This window comes from Gallus gallus, chromosome 21, assembly GCF_016699485.2.
Source record: "Gallus gallus isolate bGalGal1 chromosome 21, bGalGal1.mat.broiler.GRCg7b, whole genome shotgun sequence".
Lineage (NCBI taxonomy): Eukaryota > Metazoa > Chordata > Aves > Galliformes > Phasianidae > Gallus > Gallus gallus.
Window position 1 is genome coordinate 1782587 of NC_052552.1, and position 24835 is coordinate 1807421.

The following is a 24835-nucleotide window of genomic DNA, read 5'->3' on the forward strand; positions in this document are numbered from 1 at the left end:
GACAGTATTTACAGCATTTAGCAGAACGGACATGCTAATTCTAGAGCGAAGTCACAGCGTGTTTGACAAGAACAAAATTTATCAACATATACTCCTTAACCGAGTGTGAATTAGATCAAGTAATCAAAACACAACAACATCTCAATTTTCTATTTAAATTTCTATTTAAAGCACTATTTATTCTTAACATTCCCCTCTGATCCTGGAGCTATCACTGCAGAACCAGAGATATCTAAAAGGACCAAAGCTATCCGACAGCATCGGTTGCCATACAAAATAAATAAAAGTTTTAACAACAACCGTGTGGGCTTTAGCCTCAAAGTGGTACATTAACAAAGTAGCAGCTCACGCATGCAATTATATCAGGCTCTGAGAGGAACCTTGCAGAGCCCACGGTACCACTTCTTCATCGATTACTCCATAACAATAGCTGAAAATTACAATTTTTCCAGGCTATCAAACGCCTGACACTCCAAATTCTACACCGGCAGCAAAAATCTCCTCCCTGTCTGTGAGCTATTGCATCTGTAATAGAGACCCTGCATTACCAGGCTTTCTAATTCTTCCCAAATGCAGAAGCTCTCATTCAATGTTGCAGCTGTTGGGTAGGAAATCAGAAATAGCAGAAGGCGGATTAGTTGATAATGTACCAGTTCTTCCCCAGCAAATGCTGCCACCTGCGTTTTACACTCTCCTCTTTCCCTCAGCCCAGGAAAAGATCACTTGGTTTGTTTGGCAGGCTTAAATGATTGTGGAATTGCAAAAAGGATTAGAATTTGTTATAATAGCCCCTTCTTCCTGAGAGCAAAAGTTAAAACTGAGGCCCAATTTACAGCAAGAATCAGGAAACATGTAAGTAAAGATTAAGCATGTGCAGCTCGATGAGCCTCTACAGGGAGTAGATAACTACACATGCTAGCACTCCATTTACAAGGAAATCCCTAAAGATAATCTGTAGAAGCATTCTAGCTTCCAAAAGCTCAAATCCTTCGACCACTGGCTCAAATCCAGTTAAGGCTGCTGATGGTAAAGACTCCTCTTTGCATTTCCATGAGAACTTTTGTGGAAGATCACAAAACACTGTAGTTATTGAATTAAGCAAGACTCAAAACAAGTCAAGAGAGAAGTAATGGGATTTCCATGCCAGTCGAGGAAGCTATAGCAATGATCTCATCCAGCACGGCAGAACCAGGAGCACATCCCATTCTACACTTCACCTTCATGCTATGGCAAGTCCATTTTTAACCCCAGAAAGATGCACGTTAGAAATCATCAGCTGCACTAGTAATATCCACCATTCCTTTCATTATATTCTTTCACTTGTCATCCTTACTGCACAGTAATTAACTTCTAAGCTCACCCATAACAAAGCTGTTGCAAATGTTATAATGCATGGGTCACAGTACCACACAGCAACACCTTCAGCACAAAAAACAGCCAACACTTCTGGCGGCTGCTTTTGGAGAAGCCATACCTAACAGCACCAACCTGCGAGTGCAGCGCGTGCTTTAGGAGGAGAGGATTGCCCAGCTAGGATGCAAAGGGTCACAAGATGGGCAAAACACTGACAGACATCACAGGAACAAAGGGAGGAACTGCAGTGTAAGCAGTCATTCCCGTAGATACACCCAGGAACACGCACAGACGCCTGCAGACGTGAGCTCAGCCAAAAAGCTCTCACTGCCCCCTCGATTTTTTTTACCAGCGCGATTTCTGTACTGTTTGCTGCCGCCAAGCGGCGGTTATCAGCAGCGCAACACCATTCGCAGCACAGCCTTAACGAAGGCCAGCAAATAAAATCAGCCCTCACTTTCCCTGTCATCGCATTTTCAGCCATGTGCACGGCTGATCCCTTCCTTCCACCTACGCTTTATTTGTGCACAGTTCCTCCTGCTGCTGTCTGCTGCCATCACCGCGGTCCTTCCCTGCAGCCCTAAAGCCTCGTTCCACATTCACCACTCCTCACCTGGTTCTGATAGCGCCTGTCCTGCCATGGGGGGAGGGAATTCCTACAAGTGGAACCTCATCTCCTCTCTCTGGGAAGCAGCTCCAAAATGGCAGCAGAAGCGAAAGGCACCGCAGTTATTTCTGGGGTGCCGCAGCTGATGAGAAAAACAAACAGGAAAACTATCCTGCCAGAAAAACTGAGCAGCACCGCTTCTTCTGGAGAAGGAATTTGATCTGAGATGTATTCTTAATCTACTTTAACACTTGAGTTCGCACCTGTTGGCTTCAGCCACGCCTCGCAGCACGCAGTGCTTTGCTACGGGCACAAAGGCCGACGGAGGGTCCCGCACAGCGGAGCCCACAGCCGTTCCCTCACAGAGCGGGAGGCGGCCGCTCCAACCCCCGCGTTCACCAAAACGCTACCAAAAAAACCCACGAAACTGAAGAAATAAAATTATTACTAAGGAGATAGCTTTCCAATCCCAGCTATCTACTCGCCGCGGGCCTCACAGGCCGGGCCGGGCTCACCACGGGGCGGGGTGACGCCTTCCCGCTCAGCCAGCGCAGCTCTGGGGGCGGAGCGCCCCGCTGGGTCCCACGGCTTTGTGCCCGTCAGGAGGAGCGGAGCCGCCCCCCCCCACCGCGCTGAGGCGGCGCCTTTCCCGCCCAACGGCCGAGCGCGCGCAGCACCGCCTCCTCAGCCGTCCCCGCGCGTGCCCCGGCCGCTGCCATGGCTGAGGAAGGAACCGCCAAACTGCGCCTAAAGCCCAGGAAGGCGCCGACAGCCTGCAGCCGGGATCGCAGCCCCGCCCGGGAGCGCCAGTGAGTGCAGGCAGGGCGGGGAAGGGCTCCTCCAGAGGGGCCTGGCGTGGGGGGGCGTTTCCCGCCTTCACGGGGGGCGGTGGGCGGGAGCGGCAGCGCCGCCTCACGCGGCTGTGGGCAGCGCCTCGCGGGCGGCACGCGGCTCGGCTCAGCCCCGCGCTCCCTCGGGCGCCGCCGGGTCTCCAGCACGTTGTGCGGTTGTATAAAGTCCCTGCATAAAGCGCACGGTGCCTTATAAAAACTTGACATCCACCGCACTTACGGTGCGCTGGGCCCTGCGCCTTCTGCCTTTGCCACCACGTAGCACGCGCCGCGATGGGGCTGGTGAGGAAAGCTGATGTGTGAAAACGAAGCTTGCTTTCTTCAGAGCAGAAAGACTTCTCTTTGCCAGCCCTCGAGGAAGGGAGGGTGGAGGAAAGGAGGGCTGAGGACGCGCGGTTCGGGTCGTGCAGGATGAGCCGACGTGCGGTCAGCGGTGGCCCTTCCGAAACGTCCTCAGGGGCTGCTGAGAATCGTCCTCAACATTCAGCATCACCGCGGGGCTGCCGGCCCAGGAAACGCTTCAGCCACAAGTGGGAACGCAGAGCAGAACTCTCATTGACAATCCCTCCTCTTCCAATTGGCTCAATACGGCCCTGCACGCATAAAACCCTTATTATGCTTACTTTATGGTTAATCCTTCCTAATGCCTTCCTAGGAAGGATTAGATAGAGTTGTTTAGAAAGCTAATCAGTAATTTCAGATTGCAGCGTGGGAACAGCCGAGCACACACAGGAGGCGATGCAGTTGCCTTTCCTCACTGCACACAAGGATTCCTGTGCTCAGCAGGTGCCACGTTTGGTCTTTGAGAAGAAAGCAGCAGCTACACTTCACTGTTTCACTCAGAAATGAAGGCAAGAATAAGTGCCTATATCTCATCTATTACAAGTAGAAAGTAATGCTTTTACTGGATGATTTGGAAAGCAAGGGTAGACTGTAAAATGAGCTTACAGACAAAATAATTTCTCTTTGTTCTAGAAGAAGCTTGCTGTAGGCTAGACAAAGGTTCCCTTGATAAACAAGTGGTATAATAAACAGCTAAACTCTTTTTCCTCCGCAGGGAGTCTCACCTCTCTTTTTAAACTGTGAGAAGTCTGCATTGGTGTACTTATTCCTACTGACAAATAGCTTTTATGTGCCTCTCTCTGGTTTTATATGCCAAAATTGTCAAATATAATACTACCTTCAGGACATAGTGCTACTTGATCAACAGAAAACAGGTAAGAAGGGAATTCTGTGTAGCACAAATGAAAGAGGCATGCCAATTTGCAATCCTAAAACTCCTACCTTGTTCTTAGCCATTAGGTTAATACACCAATAACCAATAGATTAATACACCATCAGCTACTGGACATTTGATTTTAAAACATCTACCTTAGCTGAAGCAACAGTTAGGAGCATAAATGTTTTAGGATACCTCAGCTAGATGAATTAAGAGGCAGAATAATAGCTATGTAAATCATTTTCTTCTTTCTTTCCCCACCCTGAACTACCAGAACTCCCTCTCTTTTCAGGGCATCGACTGACAGAAGTTTGTGGTTTGAAAAAAATGATTTAAATGAGTGTGAAAAAACATGGAGTTTACTACTGAGGAACATCAGTCAAGATTTACAGTGCACAAGTTGGCAAACAGTGCCCAATTTTCCAGAGTTCTTCAGAAAGGTAAAGGAAGTGCATTGTATCCTGTTTGTCTTCACTTTGTGTCATGTTTACAATACTGAGACAGTCTGAATGAGGGTATCCGAAATGACACTCTGAAATAACTTTTTAAATAGATGATTCGCAACTCTTGAGTCTCTACACACATTGCAGGGAACATGAGGACAATTTCTGTTCTGCAAAGAGGTTCTCTGTGCAAGCACAAGCACCACCACGTCCCTAAGGGAAGGGAATTGCAAAAAGTGAACGGTAATAGATTAATTACACAGTAACAGATTATACACTGCTCTACTCCTGAATAGAATCTTAAAATACAAAACACTGCACTTCTAAAGTGGATCTTTTTTTTTTCCCCTGAACAGCAGCAGGTGAGTATTTTCTGTGGGATGTACAAGAATGGTCTGTGTGTGTCCCATCAGTGGGAACTACTTAGAAATGTTAAGACGCACTTCCAGCAAGTTGTTAATTGGTTTGCAAGTGCTGGACATATATGAAAAGAGGATGCTCATTGCTTCCATGTAGTTTAGCTTTCTTAGTCTTTGGAGTATGTCCAGCTTTGTTGTTAGTGAATGGATTTGTTCTGAAGACATTGTGTGTCCATCACAGAGCTGTGAGGAAGAGAATCTACAAAAACAAGAAGTCTTCAAAATAGGAATGAAAGACTTTCACTGGACATCATTCCCAGCCTTTCAGAAAGAACAAAATTTTAAACCAGAAGATTTTTGCTCCCCTCAGCTAATAGGAACACAAATGGAGCATTTACATGAAGAATGGGACCAAGCAGATGAACTGAAAAGTTTACCTTCTACATCTGAGCAAACACGCAGTAAAACAGATCCCAAAAACATGGCTGGGGAAGACACAGGAGGTATTTCCAAGGCAGATGTAGATCTCAAACCATTTAAAGACACTCAGCATAAAACTTCTACATGCCACCTGGCATTGTCACAAAGAACTGTAAAAGCTCTAAGTATTCAACAGCATTGCAGAGGGACTGTGCAGAACAGCAAGGAGAAGAAAAAACAAGAGAAAAGAGAGCTTCAAACACAAATGCATCAAAGCAGTATTTCGTTTGGTGAGACCAGAAGCATGCCTGCAGAAAGGAAACCTCCTCTGATGAGCATGGCTGGAAATGAGAGCTGCAAGGAGAATCCTGTACAGCAGAGTGAAGGGTCTTCAACTCTTGACAGCTGCCCAATGTGTCTGATTCGTTTCAGTGAAACGTAAGTCTCCTGTTACTTTGTACTGTCTTCCAAGTATAAAAAAGCAATACATTTGGCTGCATTCTATGTGATGTTATGAAAATAAAGTAGGCAAAATTTTTACTTTGCTTTTCAATGGCAGAATTCAGCCCTCCATTACTCTTTAACTACCTCTATTAAAAATCTCCCTTCCAGCAATTTAGCACCTACTCTACAATTTACTGTACAGTGAGTTATGTTTTTTCTTGCAATTACACCACTTAGTAGCATTTAGGCTTTTGCAGTTGCTGAAAACTAATATGGCTCTGAGCAGGTCCTCGAACACTGCAGGATATGTCTGGCAAATACTTTCCTTCTCCGGAAGGCTGAATGAGACAAAAGAATGGCTTCATTAACATTTACAGAGTCGCAGTCATTTTGCCAGGATACTTAGACAGAAAAGATGAGCAGTTCCCATCTTGAATCCTCTGCTCCTAGTTGCTCTGTATGGATTTGGATTATATTGATTTGGATTAATTCTTGCAGAAATCGCTTTACAAAAATAGCCCTCCACAAAATGGACACGAGGAAGCATCCTTCCTCTGTCAGAAGCCTCTCACTTCCCCTATCATCAGGTTGCAGTTGGATGTGGAATACGGCAGTGGTTTTGTCCTGTATCAATCGCCTCATGCTTTCTTAGGGTTTTGAATGCCTATGCTAAAAACATACATTCAGATCACTAAGAGCAAAAATTTGCATGGAGATGCAATGATCCTTAAAATCAGTACGCATATACATACACCAAAGTTACAGTGTACAGCATCCCACAAATAGAACTACTTGTCCTGAAAACAAGTATGAGCATTCCCTTTTAACAAAGAAAAAATGAGCAGCAGGAACAGCAGATGCAAGAGTGTGTGGCACACTGTAATGCTTGTGAGCACAGGGGCGATGTATCCACTGAGTGAGTAGAAGACTTCTGAGATTTTACAGGAATTGAGGAGTGGAGAGGAATTGAATGATGTGACTCTGTATCTCACCGAGTTCTTTTTGTTTGCAGGCTGTCACAATTGGATATCGATGGCCATCTTGCTAGATGCTTATCTGAAAGCACAGATGATATCACGTGGTAAATCCAAAATAACGGAGAGCAAAGGGACAAAGTTGAGTATGAACCTTTCTCAAAGGAAAAGGAAAAATGTGTCAGGGAAACATGTCCTTGTCTCAAACTTCCTGAAATGTCATAGATCGGGAACTGAAAGGGAAGGTCAAGTGCCACCTGCCTGTTGTTTGGGATCATTTTAAATCCTCTTGTATGTAACCAAAATAGCTGAGACAAGCACATACAACTGCCTTCACAGAACGTGAAAAAGAGCACAACAAAGCAGTATCTGAAGTTCTCTGTCTCAGCAAACCCTTTTTCTGGACCTCAAGAGCCTGCAGGACAGATGTGAGTCAAGTACATGGAATAAACAGACTACGGTATTGAGATACAGGCATAATTCTGTAGGTTTTTTAATTTACAATAAGGTCGCTTTAAAAAGTGCAAGTTGGACATAGCTCAGTTTACTGATAAATAATAACAATTATCTTTTTCATTAAAGTCTTTAATAGATGTGCAAGAATATAAATGATCTTAGCTGTTATGGATTAGTATACCATCTTCTGCACAAATAAAACTGGTCAAAGATCCCAACTAATTAATTATACAAAACTACAAGAACATATTTACTGTTTTACAATCATTATATTAGCTAGAATTTTCATTTACTATTTCAAATAAGACAACTATATATCATAACCAGATCCATTTGTAATATATTAGGATTTTTTTTTTAAACCACACATTTAATTACATCCTTCATTTTCTTTTATTTATAAAACAAGTACTTTATATAAAAAAATTTCCCCTTCATTATCAACAGAACATTATTCATACACTTGCACGTGAGCAACCAAACTTGTATCCAGCAAACTATTTGGCAACACAACAACATTGTAAATGCCTGTAAGTTTTTTAAATAAATCAAGTATTCTTTACAATGTTTGTTCAGCAGATACGTCTCTGTTCTGCCTTCCCTCCCTCCCAGAAATGTTCTGGCCACCCAGAAACACGGTTAAAAAACAAAAAACAACAGACCACATTTATAATCTTTAAAGTTCTATGCCTCAGCATGTCAGGGGACAGTGTAATCTGTCCCATTTCCTTTCATGAGCTGCCTGCAGTCACTAATGTAGCTAGCGATCAGCTCTATAACCGGGGAACTGAAACAAAAAGTTTTCAGGGTAAACAAAGCAGTTGACAAGGAGAAGGAAAGAATAATTTGAAAATGACAGATTTAAAAGATAAAATATTTCCTTTACTAGATAAAGTTTCTGAAGTCCAGGCATTTGAGGCAAGTACTTCTTACTGGTTAAATCATTTAGTGCTGATTAAAACACATCTTGCTTAATATAAAAAGCTACAGTCCAACTGAGAGAAACCCACAACTTGCATCTGAATGGGATTAATAGAACTAAACCACGCATCTGCATAACTTGCTAATGAAGGGATACAAAATGTAGACTGTTAATCAATGGTTAATTGAAAGTTTTAAACAATGTTTTGGCAGTCTCATCCTAGCACCTCATGACTTGGATGTGAATCCGAAAGATGTCATGTTCAGCACCTAATGCAATGCTGTACCCTGAGAAAACCATATGTTAATACAAAGAAAGTGAGAGTGTTGCATTCTGTCCTGCAATTTACACCAAATTAGGTGAGATGACACGGCACAGGGTTTCTCATTATTTCCCGTTCTGTATTTACAACCCACACAATACAGTTAACCAAAAACCCAGCAAAAAGAAATAGCGCCTCGTGTTGTTATTTGTAGGGGCAGGTGAGTCCTCACAAGCATCTGACATTTCAGACAGCAACGCACACTAATTCCCATATGTAGTGACAGAGCTTTTCCAAGCTGATAACTGACCTGGATGGAACACACACCTTTCCCCACCTTCCCCATCCCATACCCCACCCCCCAGTTTCTACAAGAAGGGGTTTGACAGTTACTGTTGTGTACCCAACTTCTTGGGTATGCTTTGTTCTTCAATTTAACAGAATTACTGCTTTGATGCAAACCATTTTTTACCAAAACATCCCATTGTTTTATGTAGAATGGTTAGTTATTAATATACAGAGTAATTGTAAGCAGACAGTTTATCATAAGCAGGAGGTGTGCTTTATCAGGAAAGTTTATCATTATGGTTATTTTAGATTTGCTATTTAAACTGTAAGGCTATGCTTCATTATTAATGCCTCCTCTCTGTTTCTGAATATTTGTACTGTTGATGAGAATACTTTCCAAAAATCTGATACACGCTATCGCTGTAGGTGTAGGCACTGCTTCAGTATTTCCAGAAATCCTTCCTGTGCAAATTTAGTTTTCTTCAATCTATACATTTTGGTAAATTGGGAATTTAAAACAACAGATTTTGAAATTGATACTGTAAAATTTAACTTGGAATTAATATTGCTGAGTCACGCCACGTGTCAAATTCTACAAAGAAACAAGTGAACATAGGGTTGCAGCTGTGAACCATGTTTACATGTAAATGGTTACTTGAATATTAACAAGCAGAACTTACCAGGTTTAAGAACGTTCCAAATATGTAACAACTCTTCAATGCAGTTTATCCATTTAGGCACTTAAATCTTGTACCCAAACTTATGTTTTGATTGCTAATAAAACACAACTCCTTTTAAATACATCTGAGACGTTTAGACAGGTACCACTTGTGAAAAAAGGCATCAAAAATAAGCTTCAACACCACCGTAATATATTTTATTCTTCAGGATGTTACACTAATATTCTTCAACTGGTAGCTCATTGCATCAAATGTTTGTAGAAAGTGTGCAGTTCTCAAACTTGTTCAGAAGCTCCTTTCCCAGAGATGCAATGAGTGTTTCAATCCTTCATGAAATAGGCACAAAATGCAAATTCCTTCATTAATGAAGCCAGTTGTATCAGTGCCCAGAATTTAAGAATAACTTAGTGGTGGTAAGACACCCACCAAAATTATTCTCTTCTTTGATTTTCAGCAGCAATTATTTTTTTAAATCATTGGTCTCCATCCAGAATCTTACAGTTCCCCAGCCTCGCATGCATATACTGTAGTTAAGTATAAATTTAAGGTCATTCACATTGTCCACAGCAAAGATGCCTTTCCTTCATACTGTTTCTTCCGTTGACAGCAACAATGGATTAATATATTCAAATCCTTCAAATTCTGACTGGTCTATTCGTTTTATTATATCTCTGAAAAACAAAGAACAAATTTCATTTTACTAGTTGCAAGTAGCATTGTTGCTATATCTATTTTCCTCAGGTAACAGCAGAATACCCTACAGAAAGCTACGTCACACAGAGTTATACAGAAGCAACAACAAAGCAGACAAAAGATTGGGACATCTCTGAACATAGGAATATTTCATACTCATGGTTCATCCCATTCATGGGGCCAACCTAGGATTATAGCAGGCACTTTATAATATAAAAAGGTTCTGAAATGTTATTGTCTTTCAGAAGAGTTCAGCTTTGTTGTGTAGCAGCCAGGAAGAAGGGAAGCACACAGAAGCATGTAAGGCTGGAATGTGCCTGCTGCTAACAGTGATAATATGCAACAGCCTCTGCTTGCACAGATGGCACACAACCGTATGCAGTACTTCAGGCAGTATCTGATAAATTAGAAAGTGTAAATCCATTACTAAATGCCCAGTTCCAAAAACAGTACCTCAGAATCAGCATTATTAGACACCCAAAAAGAGCCACAGATTGATTGGGCACACCGTCATTAACCAGCTCTGCAGAATGCAGTTACAACTACAAAGAATGCAAAACCCTGAAATACAACAAATTGGTTTTCTTCAAACATGAATAGAGTGAACGAGGCAGCAGGCTGCAAATGTTTGAAAACAATGCAGTATAGTCTACAGCACAGGGCATCTAGCCTGATAAGGAAAAAGCAAGCAGAGGAAAATAAAAAGCAAGTGTATAAAGTAGAAGCAAAGCTTTACTGCTCTCTCACAGTAAAGCTCACCTGAAAAAATTCTTGCTGCACTGCAATTTCAGTATTACCTGTCTCATATTTTTAGGAAAGCTCAACGTTTCCTGATTCACTTTTGTTCTGTACCGAAATGCTAGATGAGCAGCAAATAGCTTCACTGTACTTCTGACACAACAGCACCATGCCCTAAATGGTCACACACAAGTGACAGCTACAAGAATGTTTCTTCTCTGACGTTTTGCCCGGTACTGCACAGAGCTTCCCCTTGTCTTTCCAGCCAACACTGAAGCTTCCACTTTGAACACTTCTGTAAATACCCCAAACTGTGTACAGTTACTTCAGTAGAGTTTGGGCAATCCAGGATTCAAACTGCCCCAGTTAGAACCAAATGCTGATGTCCTCACTCAGTAGCAATCATGTGCTCAACAGTAAATTAACGAAGTGTTCTAACCCACTTAATGGATTATGAGCAGTTTTCTAGCATATAAAAAGTATGGAAAGTTGTAGAATATTTGAAGACATTGACTACATGCTAAAGCTAAGTACATATTTGAAGATTACTATGAGGAAACAAGTTCTATAATTTACAAATAAATTTAATATATAATAGTATTCAGGGAAAAAGAAAGCCTTACTCATCATCTGGGGTTAGCTGCACAGGTTCACTGGTGAACTGCGTATCAAAGTTGTCCAAACCATAATCATCTGTGATCTGAGGCTGAAATGGAGGGGTTGTTTGTTTCTTTTCCAGCTAGGAAAAAATACAATGGGAGAGGAAAAAAAATAACATAAATGGCTTGAGAGTACATGTAGAAATAAGTCCCTGTAGTTCATTTTAGTATTGGTGGAAGGTACAAACATGCTAATAAGAATTCTAATAGACTTAGACACTAAATTGTACATGCTTCTGTATTATATTTAAAATGCAGCAAAAGGATAACATTTCTGATTACTTCTCCAGTTTATCTTAAAACTTTAGTAACAGAAAAGCTGTTTCTCAAGTCTCTCACCGTATAAATTAAGAAAAAACAACTGTTGCTCTATAAATCTGGTTCAAAATTTAAAACTGAGAACGCATTCCAGAAGCCTTCCATTCAAGCCAAGAAGCCTCCCCAGAATGTCTAGTTTTCCCCTCCTATTAGCTTCCCTAAGGCTGCCTCTGGCAAAGGCATTTACATTAAGATATCCACACTTACTTGTTCGTGTTAGTTCCAGCAAAGAACAAAACCGTAAGCAGTATTTACTAACATCCCCATCAATGGCCAGTCATTAAAAGCAAGAGCTATCATCATAGCTAAAGCAACCCAGAAATTTATTTTGCAATTAAAATGCAACTCTTAAGTGTATTTACATACAGTGCTTCCTGCTATGAGAACACAAAACCACTATTTATCTGCCATACCAAGGACTGTCAAAACATGTGAAGAAACACTTCTGATTCAAATAAAGCTGCTCTAATCATTAAGAACCTTTTCTCATTTGCTGCAGCAGTAGTGTGTTCAACAGTAGCTATAGTTGATTTATTAAGGCAAATCCCTGCTATCATCCAGAGTTGTAAGATTGCTCCCATCACAGCTTTGAGCGATACAGGAGCTGCTGACAGATCGTGATGTGTTGAAATCTCTATCTGCAGCAGTTAAAAACAAGAATTCCCCCTCGTTTAGCTTGTTCCAAGGGGAAAGTCAGGGATGGGCATTTTGACTTCCAAAAGCGAGTGGATGCCCACACACAGCTAGCTCGCTTTGTGAGCCAGTTGCTAACCACAGTGAGATGCTGCATGACCTTGCCAACCACATCACATATTGTCTCAAATACCACAGCAATACAATGGAAGTAATGTATAAAGTCTCCGAGTTGAAGTATTGTAGAATAAGAAGCATCCGAAATCATACTAAAACAAGTTTTTGTAGGATTATCTATGAACAGTTCTAATGGATTCGTATACTTCTTGCATGGTTCTTTAAGTTATTATACATGAAATATTTGTGAATAGAATTCTTTTCATCATGACTTGATATCTGACAGCACAGACTAAAGTAACTACAGTGACAAAAAGAAAGCACTCTCACTCTGCTTCGTAGGAGAGAAGAAAGGAAAAAACCTCAATTCAATAGGTTCCCATTCACACTTAAACACATTGGTTACAAAACAGCATTAGCTGCCCCTCTTCTCAGCTCTACGTGTGGCAAACACTCATGCTAGTTCCTATATACTGCGCAGTGCAAGCAGCCAACTCAGTGCTACTGCTCAATTCCTTCAGACAAGCAAACAAGCTATTCCAAAGCATTGCATTCTGGAAAATCAGTGAGGTAAACAATACCACTTCACACCAAAGGCAAGAACTTAAATCATTAAAACATGGTGTGAACTGAACTGCACTGTGCACACACAGCCAGAGCAGCTAATGTTTCCAACACGTTGTTCTAAGCGTTCATGGCATTTCAAGGAGGTCACATCATTAGTGTCATCTGATGTTATTCCAGGTCTGTCCTGCAAACACCCACGTTTCATGGGAAGGTAAGCAACCAAATCCTAACGCCTAGTTGTTAATATGCTGAGGCTGTGCCTTAAACTGAAATAAATACACGATTTAGGGACGCAATGACAAAGGTAACACAGAAAGCATTCATGCTGGAGAAAAACGATGCATGAAGAAGTGTAACATTTTAGAAAACGTGAAATGGACCTCCACACATTTCTAATGCCTCACTAATTAGAAACATTAAGAAAATAAACTAAACAAAAACTAAAAGTGAAGAGTACCTTTCATTCTAAGTAGGTGATTCTACCTGCTAACAACAGAGATAGCAAAACTCTTCGTAAGCAGATTGACCATGACGAGAAGTGATGAGCTTAATTATCTTATGCACCAAGCACAAAAATAGCATACAAATTAGCTCAGAAACTGACATTAATACAAACAGCTGACAAAAATCTCCTACATGCTCTAAGGGTTACTTGACATTACACTGCTCTTTGGTCTGTCTTTAAGGAAGCCACTGCAATGATTTCAGAGACCAACCCAGATCAGTGCCTCAGGAAAAAGCAACTCCCAAGTTCCAGCCAATTCCATGAGTCATTCAAAGGTTTAACTGCAGCCAATTTAAATGGCCAAAACCCTCAAAAAGTTGTTTATATATTTATTGTCAAATCAGTGAAATATTCCCAGATACAAACATCAGGTTTCGGGAAAGCAGAGGAGCAGGAACAGCTGCAACATATTTATGTTGGGTACTGAGAGAAGCGTTATGGTCACTTGGAAGAATTCACCTTCCTCTCTAAAACCTGATTTTTTATTATTTTTAAATATTCACTTGAATCTCCCAACTCTTCCATTACAAACAAATACTTCCATCAGGTCCCATGCTCTGATTTTATTTTGTGATCACACCGTGGCATTTGTTCACACCGAGAAAATGTTGTTTCATTAGAAACCCAACTTCAGAAGGATAAGCAGTGTGCTAATTACAAAGCCAGGCGTAGCAGGTGATGAAAGTGACGGTTCAGTGTGCTGACTGCAGCACACATTGCTCCATGAAATGTGCTTCTCCGTCCATTGCTAACGATTCATGGATGTCAGTAAATTTCTTCAACAAAAAACAACAATTCTTGCAGCAACACTTCAGAATCATTACTGAGCATTAAGAAAACTGAAACTGTTCGTTTGCCCCTAAACTGCCAATTTACAAGTTAGTTATTACCAGAACTGTTAAACATAACAGATAACCATGTCTTTTCAGTGTTCTTTGATTTATGATCACCTAAGATGGCAATTGTGCAAAATGTTTGCTTAATTGGCATGCTGCTTTTGCTCAAAGCTCCTTTAATTCAAAGAGGCTCTGTGTACACATCACAGAACTGGCATCTAGAAATGGACTGAAGTCATTACCTTGCCTGCAGAAGGAAGTGACAAAGGATTCTGGGACACGAATGCAAAAGAAATTGTGATAACGCTATTCTTCAGTGTTGGCACATTATATCTTAACATCCTCTGTGGATACTTCTTACGTTTGCTGGCATTACTACTTTCAGAGTACAGCTTTGTGGGTATATTGTTTGTGCTTTCATAGTCGTCTGAAAGCCTCATAACAGAGATTTTCACGTATGATGCACTTCATATTGGTTTTCCCATTTAACATTACTGAATTACATTTTAACTGGGAGAACAAAGGGTAAATAAATGCAGACTTCCAGCACTAACGGAGTATGTTTATCACTCACGCTGGGTTTCTTTAATGGGTCATCTAAGCAGAAATTACTGAACTTGAAACAGGACCAGTGTTCCAATTATAGGCTTTGGTAAAACATACAAGAACAATCTCAGCTGTATCAAGTGAGAGGTACAAAACTTTCTGCAGGGATCCCCTTGTAGTTGGCATGGGGCAAGATGGGCAGAACTGGGGACAAGACACTCAGCGGCAGGGTAAGATTTTAGCTTATATTATGATCCATAACTTAAATTACCACTGACAATTTTCTTGTTGGGCAGAATGCTAACAGGCATGCAGCTGATTAAAGAATAACTCTGAAACAACTAGAAATTTAAGTTCTGGCTAAATGAATTCTTCCTGCTTTCTCTGTACTGTGGAGGTAGTTTTTCTTTAAATTAAAGAAAATATACTCCAATTATTTTCCCCCTGTTCTGTTAAGGAATTTATCACCACAGAAGTTAGTACTTAAAAACTGTGGTTAAAAAGTAGTATGTTACAGGTAACTTCCTAACCACTAATTGAGCTATACATCTATATGCTCTGTGTTACTACTCATGCTACAGGGCATAAAAGTGATCAATATATGAATTAGAAGGAAGTTATTTATCTGTATGAGAAACATTGTAGGCTACGAGCAGTTGGAACCATTTTTACCTTCCTCTGAAGCTTCTGGTAATGGCTTTGATAGAGACAGGCTACCAGACTTGATCATTATTCTGATCTGTTATGGCCTACGTGGTACATACACTTTGGGTTAAGCCTTGCTGGCCACTGGAGGTCACCGTTCCTCTAGAGAAATATCAGATACAAAATCAACATTCAATGCTCCCCTTGGAACAGAACTACTGACACTAACAGAAAATCGAAAAGCAGAGTTTGTTTTCATGCAACATCCTCAGTGATAACAGCATTAAATGACAAAGCAATAAGATTGTTTTAATATATACTTCTGCATGGAGGTTGAAAAACTAAGTGTTGCTTTCATAACAATAATACTCCGTGACACACTCAGCTCTCTCCCTGGCTCCAGCCTCTTCACACATGTGGATGGATGGTTGGAACACTCCGAGGGAAGGGAAACATTCTTATTTTCTACATCAAGACTTACAGGTCTTGTACAGACTTCAGTAGTTGTATTTAATATTAAATAGCATTCCATGATTCTATCCATTCTATGGTTCGTTTCAGAAGTATTCTTTTGAAGAGGTTTCTCATTAGAGTAGGGCAAGTATTACACCCATGATGTCCGTATGTTATCAAGTGAAACTGCACATAGGGAGGCCATGAATGTATTATGTCAATGTATTCTGAAATTAAGGAACAAAGTTTTACATCTCCCAGAAAATCCTCTCATAACCATTTGACTTGAGGCTCTTCTTTGCCTCACAGATCATATATAAATCACTGCCACTTTCAAAATAATTAATGCAAACATGGGCTTCTCCCATTTAAAACAGAAGTTTACACAGTGTGTTGGCTCCCAGAATCTTATTCCAATATATTTTATAGGTCAGTTTCACAAGGAAAAATGGAAGGTTTTTGGATGTTTTGAAGCAATACTAATAACAAAAAGCCACACTGACGTGAATAGAATTATACTCAGACCAGAAATACATTCCTATTTTTGTAACCTTTTCCATAATAATTAACATAAGCAGCCTACAAATTTAATGATACTAAATGCCATTTGAGATAAATGTCAAAATACTTAAGTATAACTTATTACAAGTTAAGCAGGGAACACCAATGTGGTTAGTGCTCCACATTTAAAAATAGAGATCCAAAAATAATTCAGCCATTTAAGCTTTCTGTTCTAACTTGGTACAGTGTACTCAAGACTGGAAAAACTCCTACACAGATGCAGAGTGCTGCAATACAAGAAAGAGTAAGGACAGTATATTTACTTCTCTTCCCAAGGAACAGCATGTGTGTGCAATTAGAGGAGACTAATCTCGTCTACCTAATGCTCCCGATACACCACCAATCAAATGAAAATACCTGAACTACAACTGCAGTTAAGATTTGCATCTCTAGAGACTCTGATGAACACTCGACTAGAAATCTACAGCTAACAGGTAAAACGTGCAGTTATAAAGTATAAGCAAACAAATGTGGAAAAGCTATTGGCTGTATTTAGTAGGAAGGGAAACACACCAGATGAAATGCAACACTTGAACAGAATAAATGACCTGAAGTAGCTCTTAACCTTCAAGTCAGAGCAACAGAGACTAAATTTGTTCTAATTTTCAGTAGCACCAACCCCAACACTATAACTCTGAAATTTATATTCTGTTAAAATACACAAAACAAAAAAGCCAGCCACGCTACCATCACCATATTATATCAAAACAATGTAAATGATGACTTGATACTGCTGTGCAAAATGTAACCATTACTGCTTCTGCACACAGCTAGCAGTAGCCATGGTTTTGTAGCTCCTTTTCAATATGTAATGGATAAATACTGTAAAAATAAGTACTTTGTGTGCTGAAACAATTAGAAAGGTTATGTTGGTGTTTCCCTATATGCTATTAAACCATCCTGCATACAGAGTGAGTAATGTAATATGTTCTTAACCACACCACACGCAACTCAAACAACCAAGACTGAAAACAATGCCTACAGTGGTTTTACATTTTATCCTAAATACATTTCCCAATACTAGAAGCATAGCTTATTTTTTTCCTGACATCTTAGATCCTCCTGAGCAGCACTGTCCTAATTATCTTGCAGAACTGTACAGAAATCCACTCCAATTTTATTAGTATTTTTAATTAGATATTTAATACCAAGGCTTTCAACCAAAAAGAAGGTAGAAAATCAAAATTCAAGTAAACTCAGCATCTATGATGATCAAAAAGTAATAGTTCCAATTAAAAAGTATTTATATAAGTGAAGACAACAAATCCAGGAGTCTTCTGCACCTCTCAGAAGAACTCTGTAAAACAGAAACCCTGCAGTGCATGGCATTTATATTCTAATTCAAACTCCAGTCAAGTTGCATTATAGCTACCACAGGGTAGCTAACATAATGGAACACAGCACGTAGGTAGAAGGAGAATACAAAACGAGCCATGTCTGTGACAGAAGTAGACATCCTTGTAATTATGGTACAAATCGCTTTGTGAATGGCAGGTATTTTAAGACACTGGCTCCTAATGTAGTGAATGTCTTCTCTGAATGTCTGAACAGCAGGCCTGAGAGTAAGTCATCATATGGTTCTTCTCTGAACCTCTTTTGCATCAATACAAGCATTGCTGCTTGCCTGTTTCTATATTTTGTGGAGACTTCCCAGGACTATGAAAACACTACATGCATATATTCTTCATATTCTCAAAGTTCAACTAAAGTATTAAAAACGTAATGCTGGTAAGGAAGAGTTCCTGACTTCTTTTTGGCTGTGTCAATAAATGCAACAACGCAGTTCCTATGGTGATTTTCTATGAAGCAGAGACAGTTACCGAGTAACAGAAGCTTTTATGAAGCTAGCTTTAATAAACATTTATGCATCCAAACCTACAGACATGCAAGTTGTCTGCTCCATCCTAAGCTAAACATTCCCATCGTAACACCAGGTACAGAGAAAAACAGGAAGAAATAATCAGAGGATCATTTCAAATAGTTACAAAACTTTCAAGCTTTTTTTTTTTCCAATGAAAAAGATGCAATCCTATTCTGCCATAAATGTTACTTCACTGTTACCTACTTGAATAATCCTACTGATTTTAAAAAGTACAGAATTTGATTTTATTTTTAAATAACGTATTACAAGCAAACTACAAATGCTGTGTGCCTGTGAAGCAGCTCACTTCCCACAGCTGCACACCAACTGGTTCCACGGCACTTTACCTGCTCTTGTTCATTCAGCGAACTACCAACCTTCCCTCCCTTTGAGGTAGAAAGGTTTCTAATCAGGGAAATTAAGCACTGCTTGCTCATACACACTTCCTTTCTCTGTTAGGACTGTGTAAAATGACCACCAGAAGAGTACAACTGCAGGCACCTTGCATCTACTCTGGGTAAATTAACACAAAACTAACAAGATGTTCCTTTTGAACACACAAACAGAAGTAATTATTTTTACCAGATCCCAGTCTATGCTGCGGAAAAACGTGTGAGACTTGATATCAGAAAATCCTGTTTGTGGCTGACATCCAAGCCTTTCCTTGGGATCCTGCAAAAAACACAGAAACACACTCTGTTACATACTCTTGAGTCAGTTACAGCCCATTTTTGTCAGAACCCCATCTGTATCACCAGCATTCTCCACTACTACACAAACTGCTGTTAAGATGCACATACTATGGCTACCAAAGCATTTTCATTCTCTTTTGAGTGCATATAAAAGCTCTATTTAACAAAGTATTTTACAACTTCTGGCAATAGTAAAGAATTAGATTTAGTAATGTATAATTCATATCTTTTTTCCCCCCCATTTGAATGATAATGGTTCTATGATTTCAATGAACTTAATTCAATGAACATTAAGGATTACAGATAAGAGCTTATAAATGTCTACAATAACTTCTAACTATGGGCAGGCTTTTGAAACAAGTCTGATGTGGGAGTTCTCCACAACTAACAAGTTGTGTGGTGGTGGTTTGGTTGGTCTTTTTTTTTTAAATCATACAGGATGCCAAGGTTTTGTAGATTTTCTTAATAGTAAGCAGATTAACTTCTTAACTGTATTCCTTTCAACAGGAAGCTCTGACTTCCAGATACCAGATGCTAAAAATAAGAGAACGTTACTTACCTTGTTTAAAAATCCTTTTAACACATGGGAGGCCTTGACAGAAAGAAACCTTGGAATCCGGATTGGCTTCTCAAGAATAACTGTCACAGGTTTAAAAACAATAATATTGGTGGGTTTTTTGTTGTTTTATGACATTGACCATTATTTTAATACAAACACTGTATTGTTCAGATATGTTACCCTTTGGAAAATGGGAACATATGGTAATTTTTGAAAATACAAAAGGAGTTACGGTAATACAAACTACTGCACCAGAACTTCAAGCTTTCAGAAAGAGATGTTAGCTACGTGACCTTTTTATTTGTAGCATAAACAGGGAATAAAACATTCTGTGTCCTTAGCATATGTAAAAGTTTGCTTTTAAACAACTACTGATAATTCCATACAATTTTAGTTGGCTTTCCTTCTGTTCTTTGACATGCTTTTATCACCTGTACAAAGGTTCCTAATTCCAGGCTATTTCATCACAGTTCAATAAAATAAATACCAAGGATGAAACCTTAAAAATACTTCATACATTGTAGACCTGCTAGCAGCTGTGAGATAATATGAGAAAAGGAAAACAGAAGACAATTCTGAGTGTCCTATTGCAACTGTTAATTTTCATTATTTCCCCCCCAAGTGAAATCAAGGAAAAAAAACCTATACCTTGAAAGAGGTAATCTTCAGTGTTCATGTCTGGATTGTCAGTAATGATATCAAATGGAGACCTTCCTGCCATCATTTCAAACATCAATACACCAAGAGCCCACCAGTCCACGCTGAACCCTGTCAATATTTACACAGCAGATTTTAAGCTGCTCCTCAAATTTCAGGGTTCTCTCATAGTGTGAAGATGAATGGTCTGGCTCTACACAATCAGTATCACTGGATGAAACTTGACAGGAATCTGGACCACAAAAGCAACCTGGATAGATTCTGTAGGCATCCGTACACAACCCAGCCTACTGATCAGATCAGTTTATAACAACAACACTGGTTAAGATTATAGTTGTGACTTCTACATAAACAATGAACTTTGTCACAGCATTCCATAACCTTGCCTGGGGAACAACAGCAGCTGGGATGTCAAGTACATCAAGGGTTGGGGCTTGATTTTGATACCATTGTTCAGGAAAAGTAGGAATTAAAACTAGCCAAAATGAATTTCTTCTGAAATTAAAAGGTTGCTTTTCTTTTGCAAACTTGTACAGTATAGCATGCATTTAAATTTTCTCAATGTATAATGGCACAAAAATGAGGAAATCCAGTAACAACAGTATTTGAACAAAGCAAAAAATCTAATAGGGATTTGTGCTCAGTTATAACATCAGCTTGTTCAGTCTCAGCTTACCATATTCTTCTCCTCTTAGGATTTCTGGTGCAATGTAATTTGGTGTTCCACAGAAAGTGCTCGTTGTGTCACCAGGGCCCAATCCTTCCTACACACATAAAACAGTTTAAAAAAAGTTAGAGATTTGTCTCTACTTTTGAAGTAGAAAACTGAACAGAAGAAATGAACTTAGTCAAGGTCAACTTCTCTCCTGCAAAATGATCGGCATAAAAAACATGAAGGAAGAAGTTACAAATCTGGTCCTATGCTTCAGTTACTTTGCAGCATTAAATTGCTATTCCATAACCAAATTCTGGGCTCAATAACACTGGTGTTAAGCAAAGGGTAACTTCTGCCAGTTTTCCCTTGATATCACTAGGTACAGTATTGGCCTTAAAAGTTTAACCAGAGAAATAGTGACCAAAAAGAGAGAAGAGACAAAAGTAAGGTAAGAAAACTCTACCTTGCACATGCCATAATCTGTTAATTTGATATGACCCTCAGCATCTAAAAGAACATTGTCTAGTTTTAAATCTCTGTAGATTATGCCTCTTTCATGTAGGAAGTTCAGAGCAATACAAATTTCAGCAGCATAAAACCTGAAAAAGAGAAAAATCTCAGATTGTACAAAACGAGTTTCTTTCTGTGAACAGGATACTGAAAAGAAACTACATTTGTTCACAAAGGTATTGAACTCATGTTGTAAAACCACTCCTTTACGAATGGCAAATGTAATTTTAAGTTCTATTAATCAACTATCAACACATCAAAGAAACGTTAACTGAACATGAAGCACTAAACAAAAATACACAGAAATAGTCTGCTAATTATCAATTGTATGCTTGCTTTAAAAATCAGATATCCTTCTAAAAAAGTTAACATTACCATAGCACAACATTCTATTCTTTAAAAATAACCTTCTGTTTCCTTTTGGCTATACATATTCTCTGATAGAATTAACTTCCTAAAGCATCTCATACAACATGAAATAACTGAAGGAAAACCACAACAGCTAGATTAGTAAAATACCTTGCATGTTCTTCAGGAAGTTTCCTTTGCCGTTGCATATGAAACATAAGGTCTCCTCCATTTACATATTCTATGACAAGAAATAATCTGAAAGTATATAATAGAATTAATGGCTTCCAAGTAAAATTCTCAGTAGGAAGAAAACTATTGCTATTCTTCCAATTTGAACCATTTTCACTTCCACTCTTGAATCTGACTTTCCTATTTCTTATGGTTACCGCAACTACTTAAGACTAGGAAAGAGGGCAAAAAAAAAAATCCTTCTTTGACCCACATTAGGCAGGAGCACTTCCCTTATTTAAAAGCAAATAAAAATGAAGAAGCCAGACTAAGCAGGAAAAGGCCATTTCATTCAATTGTCCACTGTTTGCTGTGAAATCTGTAGCACTATCAAAAACAGTACAAAAGACAGCAGTGTTTGATTAATATTACGGACAGGAAATCCCTGCATTTTGCTCCACACTGCACTAAGTTACACCCTCTGAACTGGCTTTGGCAGAGCAATGGAACCCTTCCAAAGTTTTCTGACTGCCACGGCAGTGGTTGTATTTCCTTTACGAGAAGCAGTACAACGATTGCTGTTTTCAAAACAAAACTTCAGATCTTTCTTACCGACTTGTTGTTTGAAAGCACGAATGTAAACCAACTAGGAATGGGTTGCTGGATGCCTGTTCAAACACATGTTTCTCTGTCTGTACCCAATCAATATCCTGAAATAGAATAATTGAACAATCAGAACTTCTGCCAGACAACCACTATGAAAACAAATTGTTTACATCTAACCTCCCTTGTATTATAGCGTTCTTACATATGTCCTTAAGAAAGACTAAAAGACTAAATCTGGAGGAAAATAGAAAACACTTCAGCACAATTACTCAGTGGGTTTAAATAACTGAGCTTCGTTTGCTCATCTGATACTTGAAGTTAATGCAATGAAGTAACCAAAATGTGATGAGCTCGTCCAACCAAAATCACCCATAGTAGTATCACAGACTGCCTTTAATACTTCAACAGAAGTTCTGACTACACACTGCAATACAATCTAAGAATACAACAAAATTTGACCGATACTAGTAAAGTTTTGCAAAATTCAGATCCATAATAAAGCATTTCGTCATTTTTCTTATAACCATAAGAAATTAAAACCTTACGGACAACTGGTTCTAGCAGTAGATACAAGACATTACACAGATCATGCTCTGCTCTATGAACATTCAGTACCCTGCCAAAAAGCAAGGAACATAAGTAGCAAGAACTCTCTAACAGATACTTGCAGCTCTCCAACCAATTTGGAGACAACCAAGACAGATGCTGAGAATTCAGGCCTTCCTGTCAAGAACAATTGGTGAAAAACTGTATGAAGGGAAACAAAGACTTCAACCGTAGGACAACCCATCTGGCTGAGTATCTACAGTCTCAAAGGGAATCAAGAACAATTACCAACAAAACCAAATCTGAAAGGTTTGTGTTTAGACGCTCAAGATGTTATACTTCAGAATGGTAAATGTGGGTCTAAATACGAACCCTACATTCAATTTTGAAAAAAAAAGTCCACTTTTTGTTTAAACGAATGATTTCTCCTTTAAGAGATCCCAAACTGAACTCATCACACTTGTACATATGTATAGTGCACGAGTACTACATTAGTAAGCTAACATTAACGGTATCAAGCAGAGAAAATTTCATATTCTTCCAATATCTTCTGGTGTCACAGTTCATACACCTCTTCATACATGCTGCCACTCCTGCACAAGCATGTCACACTGCAGTGTGCCACTGAAGCTGGCAGCCTGACAACGTATGGCGTTGTTCTGCAAGGTCTCTCAGAGCACTGTCTGAGCAGGGCTGTGAACCCATCCCCCACTCCTTTACTTAACATGGCACGTTCCAGCTCTATGGCACTGCAGGTGGTTCAAACCTCCCTTTCTCCTTTACTGGGATTCACTTTATCTGTGCTGTTTTCTTTAAAGTGAACGTAAGTGTACAGATCAGCACACTCGTGTTTGAACATTCTTCATATGCATTCTCCCCAGTTTAAGATAGTTTTATTAAAATGAGAGACATTTCAAATTTAATCTTGATTCTACACTTTAAGCACACAATTAGTGACAGATGAGTTCAAAAGCGAGTAAAACTCCTATGACAGAACTGTTTTCTAAGATTTCTGCTGCCTTCTAATTTGAATGATGTTTGTCAAACAGCACTACATTTTTAAAACATGCAATGGAATGCAGTTAACACAGACTTACCTCATCATCATGGACCAATTCTTTTTTCACTACTTTCATCGCATAGATTTGATCGTTCTTTTTTAACCGAACTAAAAGAACTTTGGCATAGCTTCCACGTCCAATAACTCTGATTAAATCAAAGTCCTGTAGCCCAAGCCCCTGAGAAATCTTAATTCCATCCATTCCATCAATGACTGGTTTGATATCCTGTATATAAAAAAGAAAACCAAGTAGTTAACTGTTATGGAAGTACCTTCTCTTTCTAGCAACTATTACAGATAAAAAGTCTTTAACCACTGGACAGAACTCACTGAGTTTACATGCTGTTGTCACTGTCATACAGATTTGAATTGCTGATAGTAACTTATTTAGAAATATTTTGTTGGTATTTGTTTTGTTCTCTTGTTCTTGCACTAGTTTGTTCAATGAATCATATAAGTACTCCCTACAGGAAAACAGAAGGCGTTGCTTTTAGATGTGACATTTTAGTCATTCTTAAACTTTAGGCTATGTAGAATTATACTTAGCACTGAGCAAAGACCATCTTTTATATTCTGAAATGTGAGGATTGGCAGAAAATATTCTACCACAAAGAATGCTGT

The 24835-nt window shown here is 39.4% G+C and overlaps 2 protein-coding genes across 12 annotated transcripts in view; one reads left to right on the forward strand and one right to left on the reverse strand.

Moving 5' to 3' along the window:
- The first annotated feature begins 2662 nt into the window (after positions 1 to 2662).
- Positions 2663 to 7704, forward strand: LOC107049018 (Fanconi anemia core complex-associated protein 20). Of its 3 annotated transcripts, none has more exons than XM_040651307.2 (4): positions 2663 to 2769; positions 4305 to 4470; positions 5074 to 5690; positions 6709 to 7704. In XM_040651307.2, the coding sequence occupies exons 1-4, from the start codon at positions 2678 to 2680 to the stop codon at positions 6779 to 6781; spliced, it is 948 nt and encodes a 315-aa protein (XP_040507241.1). In that variant the 5' UTR covers positions 2663 to 2677; the 3' UTR covers positions 6782 to 7704. The 3 variants fall into 3 exon arrangements, 2 of the variants coding, with proteins under 2 accessions (XP_040507241.1, XP_015152585.1); XM_015297099.4 differs by having other exon boundaries at positions 4323 to 4470; XR_006931970.1 differs by lacking the exon at positions 2663 to 2769 and adding an exon at positions 3669 to 4028 and having other exon boundaries at positions 4323 to 4470.
- A 1744-nt stretch (positions 7705 to 9448) lies between these two features.
- Positions 9449 to 24835, reverse strand: part of PRKCZ (protein kinase C zeta) — a 40622-nt gene continuing 25235 nt past the window's right edge. For 8 of the 9 annotated variants that reach the window (XM_046903234.1, XM_015297105.4, XM_417561.8 and 5 more), the window contains 10 exons: positions 24252 to 24440; positions 22615 to 22712; positions 22003 to 22089; positions 21437 to 21572; positions 20995 to 21082; positions 20310 to 20429; positions 19662 to 19741; positions 18993 to 19082; positions 11333 to 11448; positions 9449 to 9949 (listed from right to left, as the gene is read on the reverse strand). In XM_046903234.1, the coding sequence (XP_046759190.1) occupies positions 9862 to 9949; positions 11333 to 11448; positions 18993 to 19082; positions 19662 to 19741; positions 20310 to 20429; positions 20995 to 21082; positions 21437 to 21572; positions 22003 to 22089; positions 22615 to 22712; positions 24252 to 24440 (1092 nt within the window). In that variant the 3' untranslated portion in view covers positions 9449 to 9861. Of the gene's footprint in view, positions 9950 to 11332; positions 11449 to 15562; positions 15698 to 18992; positions 19083 to 19661; positions 19742 to 20309; positions 20430 to 20994; positions 21083 to 21436; positions 21573 to 22002; positions 22090 to 22614; positions 22713 to 24251; positions 24441 to 24835 lie in introns of those variants that run through there. The other variant, XR_005841406.2, reaches the window with a different exon arrangement.